At 46.8% G+C, this 21080-nt stretch overlaps 1 protein-coding gene across 2 annotated transcripts in view; it reads left to right on the top strand.

The window, feature by feature from the left end:
• FCHSD2 (FCH and double SH3 domains 2) overlaps positions 1-21080 on the top strand; it is a 1767327-nt gene that overhangs the window by 804950 nt on the left and 941297 nt on the right. For both annotated transcript variants that reach the window (XM_069640094.1, XM_069640093.1), the window contains exon 6: positions 3264-3397. In XM_069640094.1, the coding sequence (XP_069496195.1) occupies positions 3264-3397 (134 nt within the window). The remainder of the gene's footprint in view (positions 1-3263; positions 3398-21080) is intronic.

Raw genomic sequence — 21080 nt, 5'->3', positions numbered from 1 at the left:
TACTTGACCTTCCACGCTTCAAGGGTTGTACGGCATAGACACCCTACCTTTATGCCAAAGGTACTGTTGGATTCAACTTCAACACGCCTTTGGTGTTGCCTGTCTTCTCGAATCCTTTGTCGACACTGGAGAGGGCCTTGCATTCGCTGAACGTTGCTCGTTCCTTGAAGTTTTATGTTGCACGCACAGAGAGCTTTCGGAAGACTTCTCAGCTGTTCATCAATTTTGGACCTGTGAAACACGGAAAAGCCTGATCAAAGTCTTCCATCTCCAGGTGGCTCTCCGGCTGCATCATGCACCGTCATCAACTGGCTAGCAGGCTGCTGCCGGGCCGGCCGAGAGCCCACTCTGCCAGAGCCATCGCAGCAATTAAGGCATTTCTCTCTGGTGCCCCTGCTCGACATCTGCAGGGTTGCCACGTGGAGGTCCTCACACTCCTTCACAAGGTTCTACTGCGTGAACCGGTATTCCACGGAGGAGACCTGAGTCGGCCAAGCGGTGCTACGCAACCTGTTCATATGTGGTGTGTCTGTTCCAGGGGCGAGTGTTTATTGCTTCTGTTGAGCCTTGCCACCTCCTGTGGTTGTCATATTGCCACTTTACATGCTTACCAGATCTGAATATGGCCACCAAGGGTGGAGCTTAAGGGGAGGACTGTCATTGGATGGGGGCAGTATGACCCAGAGGACAGTGATTGGTTTAGAAGAGAAATACAGTTTTAAAGTTAAAGTGAAACTGTTTTTTCTTTTACCGAGGATTCCCAGCCTGACGGGGAATATTCATGAGCATGTATATTCATGCCAAAGCAAAAACAAAGAGGTGATGGCTGGAAGGTTTAGAATTAATCTTAACCACTGGCATTGCTCTGGGCACCCTCCAGACCATCGTTCTTCGCCTGCCAAGCCATTACAGAAGGGAAAAGACCATATGCAAATCAGGCTTGGTCCCGCCCCAAAAGGAGCTGTCCAGCCCGAACTGCTAGGTAACAAGAGGAGAAAGACGACGAAACAGAAGGGGATCGCAAGCAGGGAGGTTGCCTTGACCTTTTCGACAAGGAACCGTTACTCTCATGAAGCCTCAAGAATAGAAAGCGTAAGACCAGGAAACCAGGCTGAGAAATCCTGCATTGTATGTCGGAGGTACCCTGGGCCCTCTCGCGTCGATGATCAAGGCGGGGAGAACCTTGACTCCAACAACATAGCGGCAGTGAAATCAACACAGCCGATGAGTTGGGGAGATTGATACAAGGCCGGTCTGTGTTGAAGCCAAGGTTGCAAGCAGCAACTTGGTATGGCGAGCGCTGGGGCAAACGTTGTATGAAACGCTTGTGATAACCAACGCGAGTAAAATTGAACTGCAGATGTGTGATTGTACTTGGAAACCAAGATACAATCCCTTTTGACAGAATGGTCCGGCACCACATGTGTGCTCAATTGAAAGTCACTGTAAGGTATCCAGCTGAGAGTTGACAAGTGAAACCGTGGCAAAGGAATGTGAATCGAAGTGGTCCTGCGACGGGTCAAGGAAAGTCCTGTGCACAATTGAAAGTCTTCGATGTTGATACAGTAACAAAGTAGATAAACGTGGTCCGAGCCTGGCAGAGGGAGATCAATTGCAAGCTTTGTGTCAAAGCGATGAGCCCGGCAGAGGGGTATTCAAGGTGAATAGTAAATTGTGTATATTTGAAATACAAACAGGAAAGGAACTTTGTTTATTGCATCGGGCCCTCTGAAAGAAGAGACTTTGAATGGCAGAGACTTTGGCACAGAAGGCCATGATGTTGAAGTTTTGAACTGCACCATCATGCTAGAGAAACCAGAGACTGTGCTAAGCGCGAGTGGGCCGCCTTGTCTGTGCTGAAAACTTTGGGAAGGGAAGCCAGCGGCTTGAATATCCTGTCATATAATTTCTTGAAGACTATTCTTTTGCATAACATTGTTTCCCACACTATTTGTATTTAGAGGTAAGGATTGGCAATATGTTTATTAGTATAGGCCCTTTTATTTTGACAAGACACCACTAGGACAGCAGTATTATTATTTGATGGTTGTAGCTTGCTCCCATCCTTAGATAGGTGTTTTTCAAACCCAATTGAAGTTCAATAAACGCCCTTGAACTGTGGTAACTTGTGTCTGTCTTACTGTTGATACCAACAGAGCATCCGGTTTCATCCTCCAAATATATTTCTAGTACTCTTAATTCTTGGCTTACATTAGTATTTCTGCAGGAATTGCGTTGAGCAAAAAAAAACATAATTGGTGACTTTTTTACTTCTGAAAAGGTGCTCAACCTCTCTGCCACAAAGCACAATGGGAGATATATATTTTTGTTCAGGAGCACCCCCTTGACCATCAAATATTTTAAAAAAACTACTGACGGATTTACCTCAAACCACCAAGTGGCACACCTGCGAAACCTTGTTAGAACGTCATTTATTTGTTACAGACCCATCCAGCAGTTTTTGCGATACTGGTGTTTAATTGGAGCACTTTTTCTCTTTGGGAGAATGAATGGGACTAGGCCAAAAACATATTTTTTTTGTTTTCTTAATTACTCTTCCACCTTTTAATGAATTGTCCTCCAAATGTCTGGTTTGGAGGGGCCTGGGACAAAAATGTTTTGGGGGTCACATTTCACACAAATCCGTCCTGCAAGTCAAGCTATAAATGTCAGTGGAGCCTATCAAAGAGTGCAGAGTTTTGGTGAACAGGTTCTTAAACCTGAACTCGAAGTTTGAAGAGAAAGTGTCGGACTTGTAATATCCACAAACAAGGCTTTTGGCATGTGGGTAAGACTGTTCCTGAGGTAGTAGTGATGATGATTGACATTCTGTACAGCACTTGCATGATGTGTAAATAGGGTCCATGACCGTCTGCAGTTTTACCTGATGGCCTGTTTTTTGCACAACAGTTGTTAGTTGGAAGGGCTGCAATCGGCCAGAGCTGTTTTCCACATTTTCTTTTTTAATATTCCATAATGTGTGGAAAGAAATGTCCCCAGAACACCAACGTTATTGAAAAAGGGTTTGCCTAAGCTCTTCTCAAGTTCAGCTACTCCAACATTCCAGAACCACATACTAGCCACATTCTCATGGTGGTAAATGTTGTGATGTTTATAAAATGCAAGTACTTCACTTAATTGACTTATATCTAGGTACTATCTGGAAAGTGGATTACTCGAGCAACCAATGGCTTGAAACTTATTCTAAGCTAAAGAAAAGGAAACATCCTCATTTGACTTTTTGTTTGCCCTTTTTTTTCTAGTGTATGGACAACTTGGCAAAGATTCAAAATGAGTTTTTCGACACAGTCAAAGACTTAGCCAAAGCCAAGAAGAAGTACTCCGAGACGGAACAGATGGCAAACGCAGTGCGTGAAAAAGCTGACATTGAGGCTAAGTATGTTCCCTTATTCTAAGAAATAGTCTCATCACCAGACCATTTTGTTGAGGGTAGTCACCCAGTCTATGCTGTACGTCTTGGATTATCAGCGTATGCAGCCTCATGAGTTGTCCTTATTTCGGAGTGTTAATGCATGTTTCCAACATGGCACATTAAGCAGTCTTTTGAATGTTCTGCATGGTTTCAGGTGCCCCTTCCTACTTTAATTCCTACATTACTTATGTCTTGGTTGTAGGACCATTACCTCCAATCCTCCCTCCTCACCAAAGCCCTTATTTTTTGAAGGGCACCTGCCCGTTGAACAGACGTTTAGCAGAGCTGTTTTTTTAATTCATTTGCTCCTTGCCTCATTCTATAAGGTCCTCCTTTTCTTTACACCTGTTTTTTGTGTGTTACTGAAACACGATGTTGGGGTAGTGCTTTTGAAGCAATTGCTGGGGGCACTGGAGATATGGAACAAATTGGTGTGGGTCTCTGGCACACACAGATAAGGGCCATATAAATTTAGTGCTCCAAGTGTAGTCATGCTGTTGCACGTTATGAAGTATTTCATATCTTTGTCCAGAACTATTGAGAGCGCTGCAGACACACCTAATCAAAAAACCTGGCTATTGTGGTTTACTATTTGGTGATCTCTCCACAGCATTCCCAGGTCTTGGTTGTGACTGTGAACTGGGTGAATGTCCAATAGTGGGGGTCTTTGGCCTCCCGCTCAACCATCTCCTGTCCCAATTACCTGTTAGTGCGGCAAGTGTCAGTCAAAGGCACAACTGTAAAATGCTCTGCATTGTTCCTGATATAGGTTACTATGGTAAAAAAGACAATCTGGATGTAGCTGCCTTCATTAGTTATGCCCCATGTTTTCCTGGCCAGTTAATTAAATCCAGAAAGAGAGTAGCTCAGTTTCATCCATCAGTCGTAGCATACAAGGGCATTAATGGAAGGGAGAACGTGTATCAATAATTGGAAGCAGACCATACCACTTTTTCCGCTTCATCCAGATCAGTGTACGGAGTAGCAGACGTATTCTCTCAACAATATCTGGACAATCTTTAAAAAGGGAAGAGTTATATCCTGAACCATATGAGGCCAATCCTTAATTTTGGATTCCATTTCCAGCAGTGGAGAAGAAACTGTTTAAACAGTTCACCAATTGTGGCTTTCCCTTTTTATGAAGATATGGAGCATTTGTTATTAAAGGAATGGAAGGATACTGATAAGTGTTACAAAGTATACCCGCTCGATGGATTTGATAGAAAGGGCGATCACATTAGCCAGGCCAATGTTTCACTGTAAGAGTTGAAGCCAGTGGAAACCTTTGATCGAAAAATTGAGAGCACATTGAAACACACTTATTCTGCTATAAACATAATTTTCAAAGCTGGTTCATATTCAATATATTCAGTATATGCAGCCCAGACTCTTCTGATAGACATTCGAAACCTCTACAAAGCCTACCAAGATGGTGTAGATCTCTAACATGCTGGCGATGTTGTAGAAACAAACCCAGTATTTTCCCCAGCAGGGGATTATAGTTCGTTCTCTCTTTTAGTTGATCACTCTTCATTTTTTGTTTCCTCTTTTTCGTCACAGTTGTTGGTTCGCAATCGTTGAGTAATCGATATTACTCGCTCAGCATTCTTCTTCTTCACTGTAGTTTTGCTACTTTGTTCCTCAGTTTGGATCTTGGTACTTATGTCACAATAACAAACCGTGACTTGGTTTGTTGGATGTCTCTGGAGTTCTGATGTTACTTTTTTGGAAGAGAGGGCTCTAGTGAGTTTCTCTGTGAAACGGGAGTCCATGTCTCTCCCTGAGAGGACCTGCATGCCGCCATCCCTAGGTGGACTATTGTGTAGCTGGCTCAACTCCTTGGCCACACAAGGAAAAGCTCCCTTCTGGGGAGAAGTGACTGAATTCCGCGATTCGTCACACAGCCCAGTCCAAAAGTCTCACTGGCAGCTCTTCCTTTTGATATGGCTCAAAACATAGTTCTACCTACATTGACAAAGATCTGGAGAGTCAGAAGGAAGATGGTTTACAAATCCTGCATGTTTGCAGGGCTCTCACTATACATAAAAAGCTGTCCTCAAGTTTGGGATATGTTCAAAGCGTACTGCTATTATTTGGAGGACCTGCAAAAGGAAAGAATCCAAAATCTAGCTCTGTGAGCCGGTGGATCAAAGCTGTGCTGCTTCGGAAAACTTTCTGCGTCCAAGTAGATGACGTCGAAGCGCCGTCCCCGAGGACCTCCTCCGACGGCCAACGTCACCCTATGTGATAAGTAGGACGCACGACGCACGTAGCCTCAGTTCCGTTTTTTCCGCAAACGTGTTCGCTTCGTGAATCTCGGTACGCCTCGACTCTTTGGAGTTTCTGTTGTAATCTTCTCGGTTCTTTGAACCTGTTCGGTTTTGTGAAAAAGCCTTTTCGTGACGATATCTACCTCATCTTCAACCCTGCGTCCGGGCTACAAAAAATGCGGGGACTGTGGGTCCAAGATGTCGGTAACAGACTCGCACGATGCCTGCCTCTGGTGCCTCGGGGAGGCCCACGGCACGGATGACTGTGTCGACTGCCAGTCGCTCACGGCCAAGGCCTTGTGCGAGCGCAAGAAGAAGTTGTCGGAAGGTAGGGTGTCTAAGCCCCGGAAGTCGAGGTCTGCGGGGCTTTCGACGGATGAATCGAGAGGCGACTCTCCGCGTCATCATCGGAGGTCCAGTGGGTCTCCTTTCAGGAGTCGGTCTCGCCACTCCTCTGCCTCTTCGAGGCATTCCCGGAAGCGCCGGCATCGGTCGCCTTCCCCGTCCTCTTCCGAGGACTCCGCCCGTCGGCGGGTCGCTTATCCCACCATGCAAGCGACACCAGAGGAATGGGCTTCCTTCGGGAAGAAGATGTTAGCGATTCTTGAATCGCAGGGCACCGGTCCGTCTGCGCCTCCCGAGTGGGGTCGGTCGTGATCGGTCGAGAGACACCGCTCGCACGCCTTTGGGCTCGGGTGGTCGCCACGGTTCGCGGGAGAGGTCCCGCTCGGACAAGGGTAACCGTTCTCGCCATGCCCGTTCCAGGTCCCGGTCCTCGACGCGCTCGAGACCACGTGATCCTGTGCAGTCTTCGAGGAAGACGTCGACGCCTGTGGCGCTGAGGTCGTCGAAGGACACACTCGAAGCTCTGGCTTCGAGGCCTGTGTCAACGCCTTCGATGCTGGCAGCACTGCGGCTGATGTCGACGCCGATTCACTCGACGCCGGCGCCTTTCGAGGCAGTGGTGTCGGAAGGGCCCCGTGGCATGGGGGAAGCCCCTAGAAAGGCTCTGGCTAAGGTCAGGCATAGCATTGGTCCCCAGGTGCCTTCCTCTCACCGCCTGGAGTACATTTCAGAGGTTGATGAGGGCTCTGATGAGGGCTTGGTTCCGGATACAGTGCCAGATGAGCTTCTCTCGGGCCATAGCCAATTTGAAGACCTGAGGCAGTCGCTGCATGATGCCAGTGGACTGGACACCTCTCCGGAGGTGGAGTTTTGTAGGCCTCAGCCTGACACTCATGCCGATTCTTCGTACCGGCGCCTTATGTCTCGGGTCACCGAGTACTTGGGATGGTCGGCTCCCCCAGGGGAGTTTGTTCAGGATGATCTTACGGACATCCTCGATCTTGGTCCCCCCACTGACCTGGTACTGCCGTTTCATATGGCTCTGCAGAGAAGGGTGGCGGCGGCTTGGACTGCTCCGGAGCGTCTCCCAGCAGTGGGCAAGTCTTTGTCGCGAAAATACCGTCCAGCCAGTAGTGACCCCTGCTACTTGTCCAGGCACCCAACTCCGGAGAGTTTGGTGGTGCAGGTGGCTACGGCCCCGGCAAAGCAGGTGTCGTATCCTACCATCCCTCCGGATAGGGACGACAAACGTTTTGATGGCTGGGCGAAGAAAGTGTTTTCTTCAGGGGGTATGGCGCTTCAGGCGGCCAACTCTGTATGTGCCTTGCCTCGTTTCACACACACTCTGTGGAACTGTGTTGCATTAGCGGCTGAACATATTCCTGAAGGGGACGAACGGGATGGTTTCCTTGCTATGGTCCAGGATGGCAAGGATGCCATGCGTGAGGCCGTTCAGTCGGGTTTGGACATGGCAGATTGTGTCAGCCGGTCCATGGCAGCGAGCACCGTAATACGCAGGTTTGCGTGGTTGCGGAAGTCGGGGTTCGCTCCTGATATACAGTCCCGGCTCCTCAACATGCCTTTTAACGGGGAACATCTTTTTGTCAGCAAGGGTGACGAGAGCCTTGAGAGGTTGCAGACCGCCAAAGCTGCAGCAAAGTCGTTGGGTGCTGCAGTTCGACAACCTCCGCCTTTTCGTCCTAGGGGACAACAATGGAGGGAAGGTTCCTTTCGTTATTACTCATCCTTCAGTAAAGCGAGAGGAGCTGTCAGTCAAAGAGGCCACTGTAGGAGTACCAGAGTACCAGAGGTGGAAAACAGCCAAAGCCGCTCGGGCAGTTGCCTCTTTGCCCTCAGGCAACGCCGCAGCCGCTACCACTCAGTCATGAGGCCATGTCCCATGGATCGCCGGTTGGGGGAAGGCTGGCGCAGCATCTTGTAGAGTGGCGTACCATTACTTCAGATGTGTGGGTTCTGGAGATCATAACGCACGGCTACTGTCTTCCCTTTCGGCAGAGGCCTCACGACAATCCACCTGGGAACCTCTCTTTGAAGAGTCCGGATCCACTCCTTGCATAGGAAATTCAAGCCCTACTGGAGAAAGGCGCCATAGAACTGGTGCCTGTAGCGGAGAGGAACAAGGGATGGTATTCCCCTTATTTTTTGATTTCGAAGAAAAACGGGGGATTAAGACCCATCATGGACTTGCGCGGTTTGAACAAACTCCTACGGAAGGACAAGTTCAAGATGGTCACTCTCTCTCAAGTCCTCCAGGCCCTTCAACTTCAGGACTGGTTGGTGTCTCTCGACCTCAAGGGCGCTTACTTCCATGTGCCGATCCATCCCAAGCACAAGAAGTACCTGAGGTTCGCGGTTGGCGACTTGCACTTTCAGTTTCGGGTCCTGCCGTTCGGATTGACCTCCGCCGCAAGGGTTTTCACCAAGCTCATGGTGGTGGTGGCAGCGCATCTCAGGAAAGGGGGGATTCACGTCTACCCCTACCTGGACGATTGGTTGATCAGGGGGAGCTCTCCCGAGCAAGTCCTGGATCATCTGCCCGTCACCTGCCACTCCCTTCAAAAGCTGGGCTTCTCCCTCAATTTAAAGAAGTCCCATTTGATGCCAACACAGCGGCTCCAGTACATCGGAGCAGTGCTCGACACATCCCTGGGGCTGTGTTTTCCTCCCCAGGTGAGGGCTCTTCACATTCAGCAGATGGTGCACAAGTTTCAACTTGCCCAGACGCTCCTGGCGCTCGAGTTCTTGAGGTTGCTCGGCCTCATGGCATCCTGCATTCTTCTGGTGCCAGAGGCTCATCTGCGGATGAGATGTTTGCAGTGGGCACTCAAGATGCAGTGGTCGCAATCTTCCGGCAGGATGTCAGACCCTGTTCAGGTGCCGCCCTCGGTCGCCCAGGACCTTCTGTGGTGGGCCGTCGAAGGCAATCTGATGAAGGCGGCTCCGTTTTGGCTTCCCTGGTCGGAGGTGATGATCGTGACGGATGCATCCCTCATGGGATGGGGCGCTCATGCCAACGAGTTGACAGTCAGCGGTCGTTGGTCTCCGTCGGAGTCCAGACTCCATAACAATCTTTTGGAGCTGAGGGCCGTCAGGCTAGCCCTGAAGGCTTTTCTGCCGACTGTGCGAGGAAAGAGTGTCCTGATCCTGACGGACAACACGGTGGCCATGCACTACCTCAACAAAAAGGGAGGGGCAGGGTCACTTCCTCTGTGCAGGGAGGCGATGCAGCTCGAGTTCTGGGCCATCCAGCAGGAAGTTTCGATCTCGGCTGTTCATCTGGCCGGAGACGACAACGAGACGCCGGAATCTCTGAGCAGGCAGAGCACGATCTCTCGCGAGTGGGAGCTGGCTCAGGAGATTCTCCTGGAGATCTTCGCCCTTTGCGGGACCCCTCAATTGGATCTCTTCGCCTCCAGTGTCAACCGTAAGTGCGAAAGGTTCTGCTCGTGGGAATTTCCTCCAAAAGGAGCCTTAGGAGACGCGCTCGTGGTGGAGTGGTCATTCCCACTGCTGTACGCGTTTCCTCCAGTCCCCGTCATCCCGCAAGTACTGCGGAGGTTACGGAGGTTCGGTTCCCGGATGATCCTCATTGCTCCGGATTGGGCCCGGAGGACGTGGTACCCGGACCTTCTCGACTTGTCCATCTGCCCTCCACGTCGTCTTCCCTACCGAGACGATCTGCTCTCACGGCAGGGGGGGGGGGTCAGGTTCTCCATCCAGAGGTCAGATCCCTCAACCTTCACACTTGGCTTCTGAAAGGTTGAGGTATAAGGATTGGGACCTCCCCGAAGACGTGTTGGATGTGTTGCTCTCGGCCAGACGGCCGGCAACAAAGTCTCTGTACCGTTGCCGTTAGCGTAAATTCTGGTGGAGTTAAGAATGTGGATCCTTTTTGAATGTGACATTCCCATGGTTCTGTCTTTTTTGCTTTCTTTGGCCCACAGGGGCTTGCAAGTGGGTACCATTAAAGGTTACCTGGCGGCGCTGTCCATATTTAAGTGCTTGTCTGAAGAATGTTCCTATTTTAAGATTCCTTTAATTTGTCAGTTTTTGAAACGGCTCACTAATGTGTTCCCTCCGTCACCTTTTCTGGTGCCCGGTTGGGATTTGAACCTTGTTCTTAAGTTTCTTATGGGTGCTCCGTTTGAGCCTTTGCATTCTTGCCCTTTGAGACTGTTAACTCTTAAAACTGTGTTTTTGGTTGCGGTTACTTCCGCTCGCAGAGTGAGTGAGTTACAGGCACTTTCAGTTAAGCCACCCTTCACTGTGTTTCATAAGGACAGGGTTATCCTTCGAGTTCGTCCTTCCTTTCTTCCGAAGGTGGTTTCGGAATTTCATTTGGGCCAGAAGGTTGTTCTTCTGGCATTCTATCCTCCTCCGCATCCTGGTAAGGAAGAGGAGAGGCTCCATAGGCTTGATCCTAGGAGAGCGTTGAGCTTTTATATTTCACGCATGTCCCGGGTCAGAGTGGACGATCAACTCTTCATTGGTTACGCTGGAAAGCGTTTGGGACAAGCTGTAACGAAACAGACTGTCTCGTTGGATTATTTTGGCTATCTCTGAGTGTTACCACTTGGCGGGTAAGGACCCACCGGCTGGCTTGCGGACTCGTTCTACCAGGGGTATGGCTGCATCTACTGCCCTACAGAGGGGTGTTCCTATTCGTAACATCCGTGATGCAGCCACCTGGGCTTCTGTACATACTTTTGTATGTCACTACTCCCTCGATTCCATCCGAGGACAGGATCTGGCCTTTGGCAAGGCAGTCCTTTATTCCGCAATTTGATTGGGCATGCTAAATTTGTGTTCTAAATTCTTTTCCCACCTCTTTGCTTTGTTACTGCTTTGGGAGTCCGTCAAAGATATGGAATACGTCGGAGGACCCAATCTCCTCGAAGAACAAGTTACTCTCTTACCTGGTAACGTTCTTTCGATGGGATGGTCCGACGACGTATTCCCTATCGCTCCCTCCCTACCTTTCCCGCTGCAGAATTTCTTATGCGATTGCAGCTTACGTTTCCGCAAGGCCTTTTTTGTCTGACTGGCAGAAGACTGGTGGCACACCTTCTGGGGGGAAAAAACTACAACTGAGGCTATGGGCGTCGTGCGTCCTACTTATCACATCGGGTGACGTCGGCCGTCGGAGGAGGTCCTCGGGGACGGCGCATCGACGTCATCGACGTAGGACGCAGACGGCGAAAATTTTCCGAAGCGGCACAGCTGTGGTGATTACTGTCAAAGATATGTAATACGTCGTCGGACCATCCCATCGAAAGAACGTTACCAGGTAAGAGAGTAACTTGTTCTACTCCTTAAACCTTACGGCTCACCACTATCCTTACACTCCCACACGGACATGTGGCGGTGGTACCGCCCAAGCAGAGATATACAGAACATTGTTTAAAAAAATGGTGCAGGCTTCATAGGAGGCAGGGAGCGGGGTGGGACGGACTTGGATTAAGAAAATAGTCTGTCCAAAGAACAGGAGCCCTTCAAGAGGTTAGGACTATGGTAAGGACTTAGTAAAGTTTGCAAAATCTATAACCCGGGGATGCGATTCCTGTCAGTGTTACAACTGCAGGGTGTGGGGTAAGTTGCATCTTACTATGTAAGGGGAGGGCAAGCCATTAGGGATTGCGTTGGTCTGGCCACTACCTGATGGGCCTCCCAGAGGGTGGAAAGAATGGGATCCTGCAGACTTGCCACTTCCGCCAAGGCGCGTTATCAATCCCACTAAGAGTTTACAGATTCCTACTTCTAAACCTAGAAAAGTAATACTGGGGACATCTCTCCAAGACCCAGATCAAGACTCTCAGGCAGGTCTGCCTACCATGGCTTTCCTGGCAAAAGTCACCTCTCTGCCTCATATGAGACCTGCTCCCTTCGGTTGTCACACCTTAGCATGCGTTCATATACTTGGAGAGAACAGATGAAGGACATTCACAATTAACTAGTGCAACGCCAACCTAAATCAGGGATTCAAATATACTTTTGAAACGACACATCCAGATGACCAATCTGAGACTAAACCACGTTGACTAAAACCAATCTAAAGGGCCAGAACAAGTGCAGATTCCCAGAAGCACTATAAAAAATTAGAAAAAAAGAGGTTGAACAGTAGGAGCTTGGCTGGAAAGAGATGCATTCTCCAACATTCTCTGTTAATATAGGGATGGGAGAATATAGTGTTTGCCTTGGCCAACCTGCAGTAGCAACTCTACAGAGGTCCAATCCGGAGCCCTACAGCCCAGAGGACTGGCTGATTGGTGGAAGTTGGATCTGGTGGAGAGTCCTGTGGCAAGGAGAGGGAAGCCAGAATCAAGGTGCTTCCTTACTGACCCATAGCAGGAGGGTGATTTTTCAGTTGCCCGAAAAGGATTCTGAATGGGCAGCGGGAGATGCACATTAAAGTTGGTGCTGAGAAACCCAAGGTCTGTGAGAAGTTTTGTAAATGCTGTGAAAGCAAACCAAAGGTAAGGTATTGGAAAGAGGGAGCAATGGTGTGGAGGAGTGGCCCGTATTGTGTAGGAGGGATTATTCGTTTCAGGGAGAAAGTAGTACTGTCAAAGGAGGTGACATCTAGGAGTGAGAGATTGGAGGGTCAGAAGACTGGGAGTAGGTTAGGAGTGGAGTTTAAGGGAGTCGAGAAGTGGAAAGTAGTTGTAGTAGAGAGTGGGAGATTAGTATGTAAGCGTGACAGGAAGGGAGACCAAGTCAGACTGTAAGAAAACACACACACACACACACACACACACACACACACACACACACACACACACACACACACACACACACACACACACACACACACACACACACACACACACACACACACACACACACACACACACACACACACCACACACCCCCCCACCCCCCCCCCCTCTCTCTCTCTCTAGGCCTGAGGAACAGGGTAAGCCCCATGATCAACACTCAAGAGTCGGGGCAGGGTCCAGTGAGCCAGGCAGCTCGACAAAATGCCCGCTGTGCCAGAAAATCCAGACATCTGGCCGACGCCGCTCCAGGGAAGGCAGCAGGTGGAGGATCGTGTGTCAAGGTGGGACTGGTGTCAACCAGGTATGTGGCCTACAGCTTACCCTTCCTTCGCGCAAGGCAGTTTCCCGCTGCGTCCATATGGGCAGGGCACACATTTGCTCCAGCAGCCCCTTGCTAGCCAGTCAACATTGCCTACCACCAATCTGGCCTGCCAGGACATGTTCTTTGAGGCTCCTGAAGTCTCCTCGGATGGGGGACATCGTTAGGGACGTGCTCCATCCAATGGCTCCGGCCCATCAGGAGCCGGTGCGATGCCTCTGGCACCATTTACAAAGCAGCTACTTGGAGCTCAGTACACACCTTCACTCAGCACTACTGCATTGAGACGCACTCTAAAGCAGATTCTCAGGTGGCACAAGCGGCTCTAAAACATCTATTTGCCGCTGGTCCTTCTCACAACCCACCACCTTCTCCAAACACAGGACAGAAGAGGTGTTATAGGCCAATAGGCATTTTCTGAAGAGTGCCACCATTTGCCAAATGTATCTCATGTGTAAAGAGATTAACCCAAGTTCATTCCGTATGAAAGGAAGAGGAGTACAATTGGGAAGATTAAGCACCCCACGCCAGTATTTACCCTCCAAAGTGGACAAGAATTTCTTAGTGAGTATAGGTCTAGTTTCAGCTGCACAGAGCAGAATAGGTGTTGTTTTTTGATAGTAGTAGGTCAGGGCAGGGGCGACTGTAAATTTGCCATATTTACGTAGAATGATCTTGGTCTGTTGTATGGCCGTTTTAAGTTTATGAAGTAACAGTTGCCCATACAAAAGCTTACCACCATGACTTACTATTTGTACTCCTAAATAAGTATAGGTTTGTACTACGTGTAGTCTGGTCCCTCTGATTGTCCAGAAGCCAGATTTACCTCCTTGCTTTCTAGATGAATTAAACACCATGAACTTAGTCTTCTCAAGATTAATAGACAAATAATTCTCCTGGGTATAAACAGCAAGAGCATCCAAGGCTCTCTGAAGCCCTTTTGGACTTGTTGATATTAGGACCAAATCTTCGGCATACATTAGAAACGGTATTGGTCTATTGATCAATTTTGGTGGGTCATTTAGAATATTAATAAATGCACTCGCCACATCGGAGATGAAAAAATTGAATTTGCCCGAGGCCAAGGTTCACCCTGGCCTCACCCCTCTGTGAGTCAATATCGGAGTAAATAGTTTACCATCTGCCGAGAGTCTTACTTGTATAGAGTTATTTGTATGCAGATCTTTGATTAACGAAATAATATAAGCCGGGCAACCCAGGTGAATTAGCTTGTGAATTAATAGTTCTCTCGAGATTGAATCGAAAGCCGCTCGTATGTCTACAAACATCACATAAAGGGCTTGATTTCTCGACTGATGGAATGTGATTATTGCTGTAAGTGTCAAGAGGTTCACGCAGGTGCCCATGCCGGCCATGAAGCCCGTTTGCAAAGGATCTTTTTGTCCGGCTTCTAGTGTCCACCTATTGAAGTAACTAAGTATACATTTTGAAAATAATTTCCCAGGTGCATCCAATAGGGAGATCCGCCGATAATTACTCGCCACAGACCTGTCACCCCTCTTGAAAATTGGAACTATCACAGCCGAGAGCCACGAGGAGGGTAGCTGATGACTAGAAATAATTTGGTTGAAAATGGTACATCAAATTTTTGACCAAATCACTGGCTGCTGTTTGAGGACAAAATTACTTAGCCCATCCGGGCCGGGCGCTCTAGAGTTGTTAAGTTTTTGTATGTAGAATAGTCCCTCATAATTGGAATATTCTAATGTGGTATATGAGTTATCCCCCGTTGGTTTTTGATACATGTTGGAAAAGTGTAACACCCACTCTGTCTCATTAACACCATTGATCTGGACTGACTTTTGTGACACGTTGTTAGCATTGTTGATCATTGCCCAAATTTGTGCAGTGTTCTTACGTAGAATGTTCCCCAACATGGATTCACCATCTGTTTGAAACAGTTGTATTTGGTGCGATCAGAACCAGTTTCTATACTGGCACGAAAGAGCACGAATACGTTCATGTTTATTTTCACAGTTGGATAACGCTATAGCCTTTTTGTTTTTACGAAGATTGGATTTTTTCGATTGACCCATTGCATCATATTCATGCCGAGGCTTAAATTGCGCTTTGGAGGATGTCTGTACCTTTTGTCGATAGCTGTGTAAAAAAGAAGTGTAGTCGCCAGAGACAGCTCTACCATCATAGCAACTTCTCTCCACATTTTGGTGAAATGCTGCCAGGGTTCAAAGATTCCACGTTTGGTGCGTTCTTCCATTATTGACCATTATAGCTTTGGGGAAAGTACTCATGTCGATCGCCTCTATCTTCAACTTCGCTCACCCATACTAGATTCAACATATTGTGGTCACTATAAGTTTGCGGTATTATCTTGAAACTCAAGGTCGCGTTGAATGTGCGAAGATCGACAAAAGTATAATCAATGATTGAAGCATCGGCGGATCAATATCTCCCAATACAGACCCATTGCACAAAAAAGCCCTCGATCCTTCATGAGAAGATACCATTTTAGACAAGATAGATTGTACTTAGGATTATTAACGGGTAATAACTGTAAATTCAGGTTGCCTGTTACAATGATATTTGTTACTTCAGTTGATTGAGAAATAACATTGAGCAGATTTTCAAGATCGCCAAAAAAAAACTCATCTGATATCCCTTTCGGGTTACGATACATATTCAGAATTGCCACAAAAGTGAGCTTTGCCAGCAAAAGATAGAAATTTGGGGCGGCCCACCAAGAAAGCAGCCAATTTTTATGGTTTTGGATCGCAACTAGCATACCAGTAGATGGTCGTCCGTGAGAGGCAGTTTTGGCGGCATGAAAAACAATGGTATGACCTTCCCAAGTAGGTTGTTCTACCAGCCAAGTTTCTTGTAAAATGATTATGTGAGGCTAGAAATCCCGCACTACATCCTAATAAATGGGAATGACCACAGGTGTTCCAGCTAATCATTGAAATGTGAAACCCTACTTTTGTCATTTATTGGTTATAAGTCAGGATTGTGCATTATTGCACATTCCAAGGACTGGTTTTGTGACTTGCTATTAGTAGCCTTCTCTTCACCAAATGCTCTATTTTGCGCTTGTGGCGTCCCCGACTTATTGAAACCATTTTCAAAGGTTAAATTACCCTCAGAGTCAATGACAAAGGGATCTTTTGCCAAGATGAATCCCAGAGCAAATATGTCCATCCGCCCTTGCCAAAGGGCATTTCTTACTAAATTGGAGTGTAACCACACTCTAGCGATGGAGCTATCATTGTCTTGGACAAACTCAACCTGATGTCTGCAGATGTAATATCTTGAAGTGTACTAACCTCCTTACATATTGCAAGTAGACTAGTTCTATTCATGATGTAGGGGACATACGGAGCCGGGCGACATTTCGAAATTAGCCGATGAAATTTGCCCCGTTTCTTATAGTCGTGGTCATTTTTAACCGGCTGCCTAGTAGTCACATTTTGTAACTCAGTTGCCCTTTGTTTGACTCCTGTACTAGGGATAGAAAATGTAACAGCTTTTCCCTGGCTTACATGTTGGACCTCGGGGTGTAAAGTTACATCTGCACATTCACTCCGCGGTTTCTGGACGGTTGAGCTCTGACTGTGGTAATTTCGAACAGCTTTTACAATTTGATCTTCAATCTGCAATACAGTGCTCTATTCAACAGCTTGTCCGTCTACACCAGTCATAAAATGTAATGACTGAATCCTGTTTGAAAGGTCACATGTATTGTTGTAAGCCTTCATATCCTTACCACCCATATCGTTCTGACGTGCATCAACTCCAACCGTCAATGAACCCTGTGGAGGAATGTCTTGATATGTAGCCCGGTGAGCAGCCAGTACCAATGTGTTTGGAATGAGCTTGCCAACTTTCTGATTGTAGGACGCCACTTGTAAGCATGTGGCATCCTGCACATTCTGAATTGTCATTTACTCTCGACACAACTGGAGCGCATACTTGAAGATCTTTAGTATTTAGCCCCACCTCAGGTATTAGTATTGGCAATGGCGGCTGCCTCGGTCTGGTACCAACACAAGTTTTTTGTAGATCTAGATATTTTTGTATAGAATTCTCAATTTGAATTTGAACATCAGCTAAAATGGCGGCTTGGCATTCATCTCGTTCAACAACTCTAATATCTTTGTGCTCGTCATTTGTGCTCATGTGAGGGGATTTCAGCTTTGAATGAGTTGATTGTACAGCAGAGATCGAAGTTATTAGGTCATTGAGCAGAGGATAATCTTTCTCCTCATTAGGTTTCTGAGCACCATTCAGGATACCTATGGTTAAAAGAGGGAGTTTTTTGGATTTCTGCGCCCTTATATTTTACCCCCTGTTTTCATTTGAGGGGCCAACCGTTTTATTATTTTTATATTTGCACAGGCTTGCAATGGTAAAGCTTTTAGATTTTTTTTGTTTTTTTAAGCATGCCAGATTTCTCATTTCCTTGCTTTCTTAATTCTTTTGCTAAAAAAATATTGGAAGAAATCTTTGCTGGTGTACCGCCTCTTCTGACGGCGCAGCATCGATATTTATGATTTCACAATTCGATGATGGAATCTGAACTAAAGGTGCCACATACTTTTCTATATTGATTTGATGGAGATTGGGGCTGATGATATGCCTGTAAGACTGCTCATTCAAGTCAATAGGATCAATAGATTGAAAAGGTTCACCTGCAGACGTGGGGGTCTTATCCACCTCAATCACATAAGTGAATGTGGGCACAACTGACTCCCCCACAGCAGGTGTCCCATCAATCACACTGGTGACATGAGATTTTGATGTAACACTACGTGCTCCCTGTTTCACCCATTCAGTTAGTAGTTCTCCATGCACAAGAGGAGATAACTTCTTTGATAACATTTCACGCATCCATACCATAAGTTGATCTATTTAATTGGTTTGGGCCGCGAGTTTCAAATCCAGCGTTTCAAATTAACTTAGCGTGGATATAGTTGTGTTCATTGCATTTAGGGTAATTTCTAGTAGTTTGAATTGAGGTGAGACCAAAAGGTGGTTGTTAGGAATTTCACTAAACATCCGAGAGGTTTGGCCATCCGCTACCAAACCAGCAAGAGACATATGAATAGTATGAACAGTGTGAATAGAGTCATCAAACTCGGAGATTGGTAGAGAGTATTTCTAACTGAGGATATAGAGGATGAGGAAGCAATCGAAGAAATGTTCTCCACGCTAAAACTGCTGTCCTCCACTCACTGGTCATTAGAGTTGCATGCAGGTGCAGGAGAATTTAAGTCACACACACCTCTCAATGGACCAACAGGCGGAGACTTAACATGATTTCCCATAGTCATGGAAGGGTTAGTCTCCCCTAAGCCATCCTTAGTTGGGAGCACCATCTTCAACGGGGTCATAGCCAAGTGGCTTGTTGGGGAGAAGTGGGCACTCCTTCTACCGCCAATAGTTGTGTGTCCGTAATGGAACTGTGACCCGGCGGAACTACCTCACTTGCGGCAGAGACTACTTGATCATCATTAGCTGGGGACACTCCAGGAATACTCGTTACCGCCGGTTTACAAAAGTCCCGAATATCACTGAATTTACTTTTTTACATTGATTGACAGCAAATTCTCAGACAGCGTTTTGGAACTGTGGCCGAGGAATGGCAACGTGGAATAGATTTTAAAACCAATGAAGTACTCAACGTTTTTAGCGCCTTTGGCATGTCTGTGGTGAGTAGATGGCCTCGAAACGCCATGAGTGTTTAGCTGTTAAACAGTCAAAAAGAAGTGCAGCTTTTATCAGCCAGGTGGCCTGTTAAGCGGATGGCAGTTCAAAGGGACAAGCCCCGCAGTTACTGCCTATCCGCGTTCGGCAAGCATGTGTCACAGGCTGTTTGTTATCCCTTGCGTATCTCGTGGATCGAGATTTATGTGACAGGCCAGCAACGTAAAGCACCAATGTCTGTTTTGGCTGTCTTACAAGCAGATAGTTATTAAAGAACGCCGCCACCGACTCAAAGGGCTTTGCCCTGCAGTTGCAGCCGGACAGCGTGAGTGTGTTATCACAAAAAAAAGAGAACAAAAGAAAGTCTTGTCAAACGTGACAGTGGCCTCCAAGGATTAAGACAAAGCCGTTTTTGTTTGTCTTTTGTTGCTAATGAGAGTCAGCCACAGTTCTGAGACACCAATTAATCGCGCGTGACAATGCTAATAAATACAATTTGTCCCAAGTTCTTAGCGCATTCTTACTGAAGAGGCCAGCACAGACTGAGGGAGGTACAATGAAGTCACAGGGTTTACTCGACTCCCTAGGACTCTCAAAGACTCAGCCAGACTCCCCCAGCCAAATTGCAGGTGGCAAATCCAGAAAAAGGTCCGGCCCCAACGGTGCCAACTCTGCAGGCACTTCTACAAGGACCTGCTAGCTCCCCGACAGAGCCGGAGCTGGTCACAGCCGCTGTTGCAGCTGCAGAGAATCCATTAGAGGAACGGTCCTCGTAACGTGGAAACGTGAACTCGTCAAGCCGCACTGAAAGGTGCAGAAACAGACTCAACCGCTTCCGAAAGTGATTTATAACTGTTTACCTTAAAATATAACTTTTGCTTGTTTTTTTAGAGCAGTCTGCACTGCTTACCCCTGCCATATGGCTCTTTGCGTCGTAGTTTTGTCATAGTTATACCTTCATTGTTCCTAAAGTTCAGCAGTTCATGAAAACTTCACAGTTCATTTTTCGTAAACTTTCCACACTATCAGCATTCTAGCTGACATTAGCAGCACTCACTTTTGAAGTCATGCGGGTGAAAGGAAAAGGTGCTTTTGTAGTAATGAGGGTGACCGGAAACGGTCCATGTCTCTTCAGTACTGTTCACAATTAGATTGTCCATCACATCTTGGCAAATCTCTCATGATAATTACAGAAACTTAATTTCCCACAGAAGTTGATGAATGTATGCCATCTCAACAGTACGAAGCTTGCATGCTTCAGCCATCCACGTATGGGTACGGCACTTCAAGCTTACACACTTCATCCGTACACGGACAGCACTTATGTTGATGTCGCTACTGCCTCGGCTGTAGAATGAGACATCCATAATGTTGCTGCGCAATCGCACGCTCCAACTCAAAGTAACTGGAATCGATTCATGGGAATCATGCTTTTCTCATGATCAGCTTTATGTGCCTTGCTCTAGAGTTAGAAACAAAGACAGTTGATTTACACTATCTACAGGAAAGACAGGCAATATTGTCTACCAAGAAGCATTGGTTTAGTTCATTAAATAAACTTCAAACTAGGACTGAAGTAGGAATTACTGTTCGAAGCACAGACACACCTTCTAGTTTTGTATACATGCTGTACATTCTGAGTGTGTATGATGTACATACTGTACAAAGATGTGTACATTTTGTAAGGAAGCTGTACAATCATTCTGAGTGTGTGTGATGCACATACTCTACATTTGCATGTATATATTATAAACAAGCTGTGCATTTATTTTGAGCATGTGTAAATAAATACTTTACTTTTTTATGTACATTTTGTACAGAAGATGTACATTTATTCGGAATTTGTGTAATGTACATACTAATGAAGCAGTATATTCTAAGAGTGCATAACATACTCTACATGTCAGTGTACATTTTAGTACATTAATTCTAACTTTGATGTGCATTTTCAATACGTACAAGAAGCAAACATATCTTGTACAGTTCTTACCTCAATTAATGTGTTCGAACAAAGGCGTATGAGTTTTGCAGTTTGTACACTATGCAATTTAAATCTGAACACTGACATCAAAGTCCGCCCCCACTTTCATGTGAGTTTTCAGGAGGTTACAATTGTGTAATGTACGAACTGTGAAACTCATATGCGTGTTTGTACAGTTGATGCCCATTAATTGCATCTGAACACTGACATCAAAGTCAACCCTGACTTTTATGTAAGTTTTCAGAAGAATTGA

This window comes from Ambystoma mexicanum, chromosome 7q (assembly GCF_040938575.1).
Source record: "Ambystoma mexicanum isolate Mex_15411 chromosome 7q, UKY_AmexF1_1, whole genome shotgun sequence".
Classification (NCBI taxonomy): domain Eukaryota; kingdom Metazoa; phylum Chordata; class Amphibia; order Caudata; family Ambystomatidae; genus Ambystoma; species Ambystoma mexicanum.
Note: the sequence above shows the minus strand (reverse complement) of the source record. Positions and strands in the feature narration are given on the sequence as shown.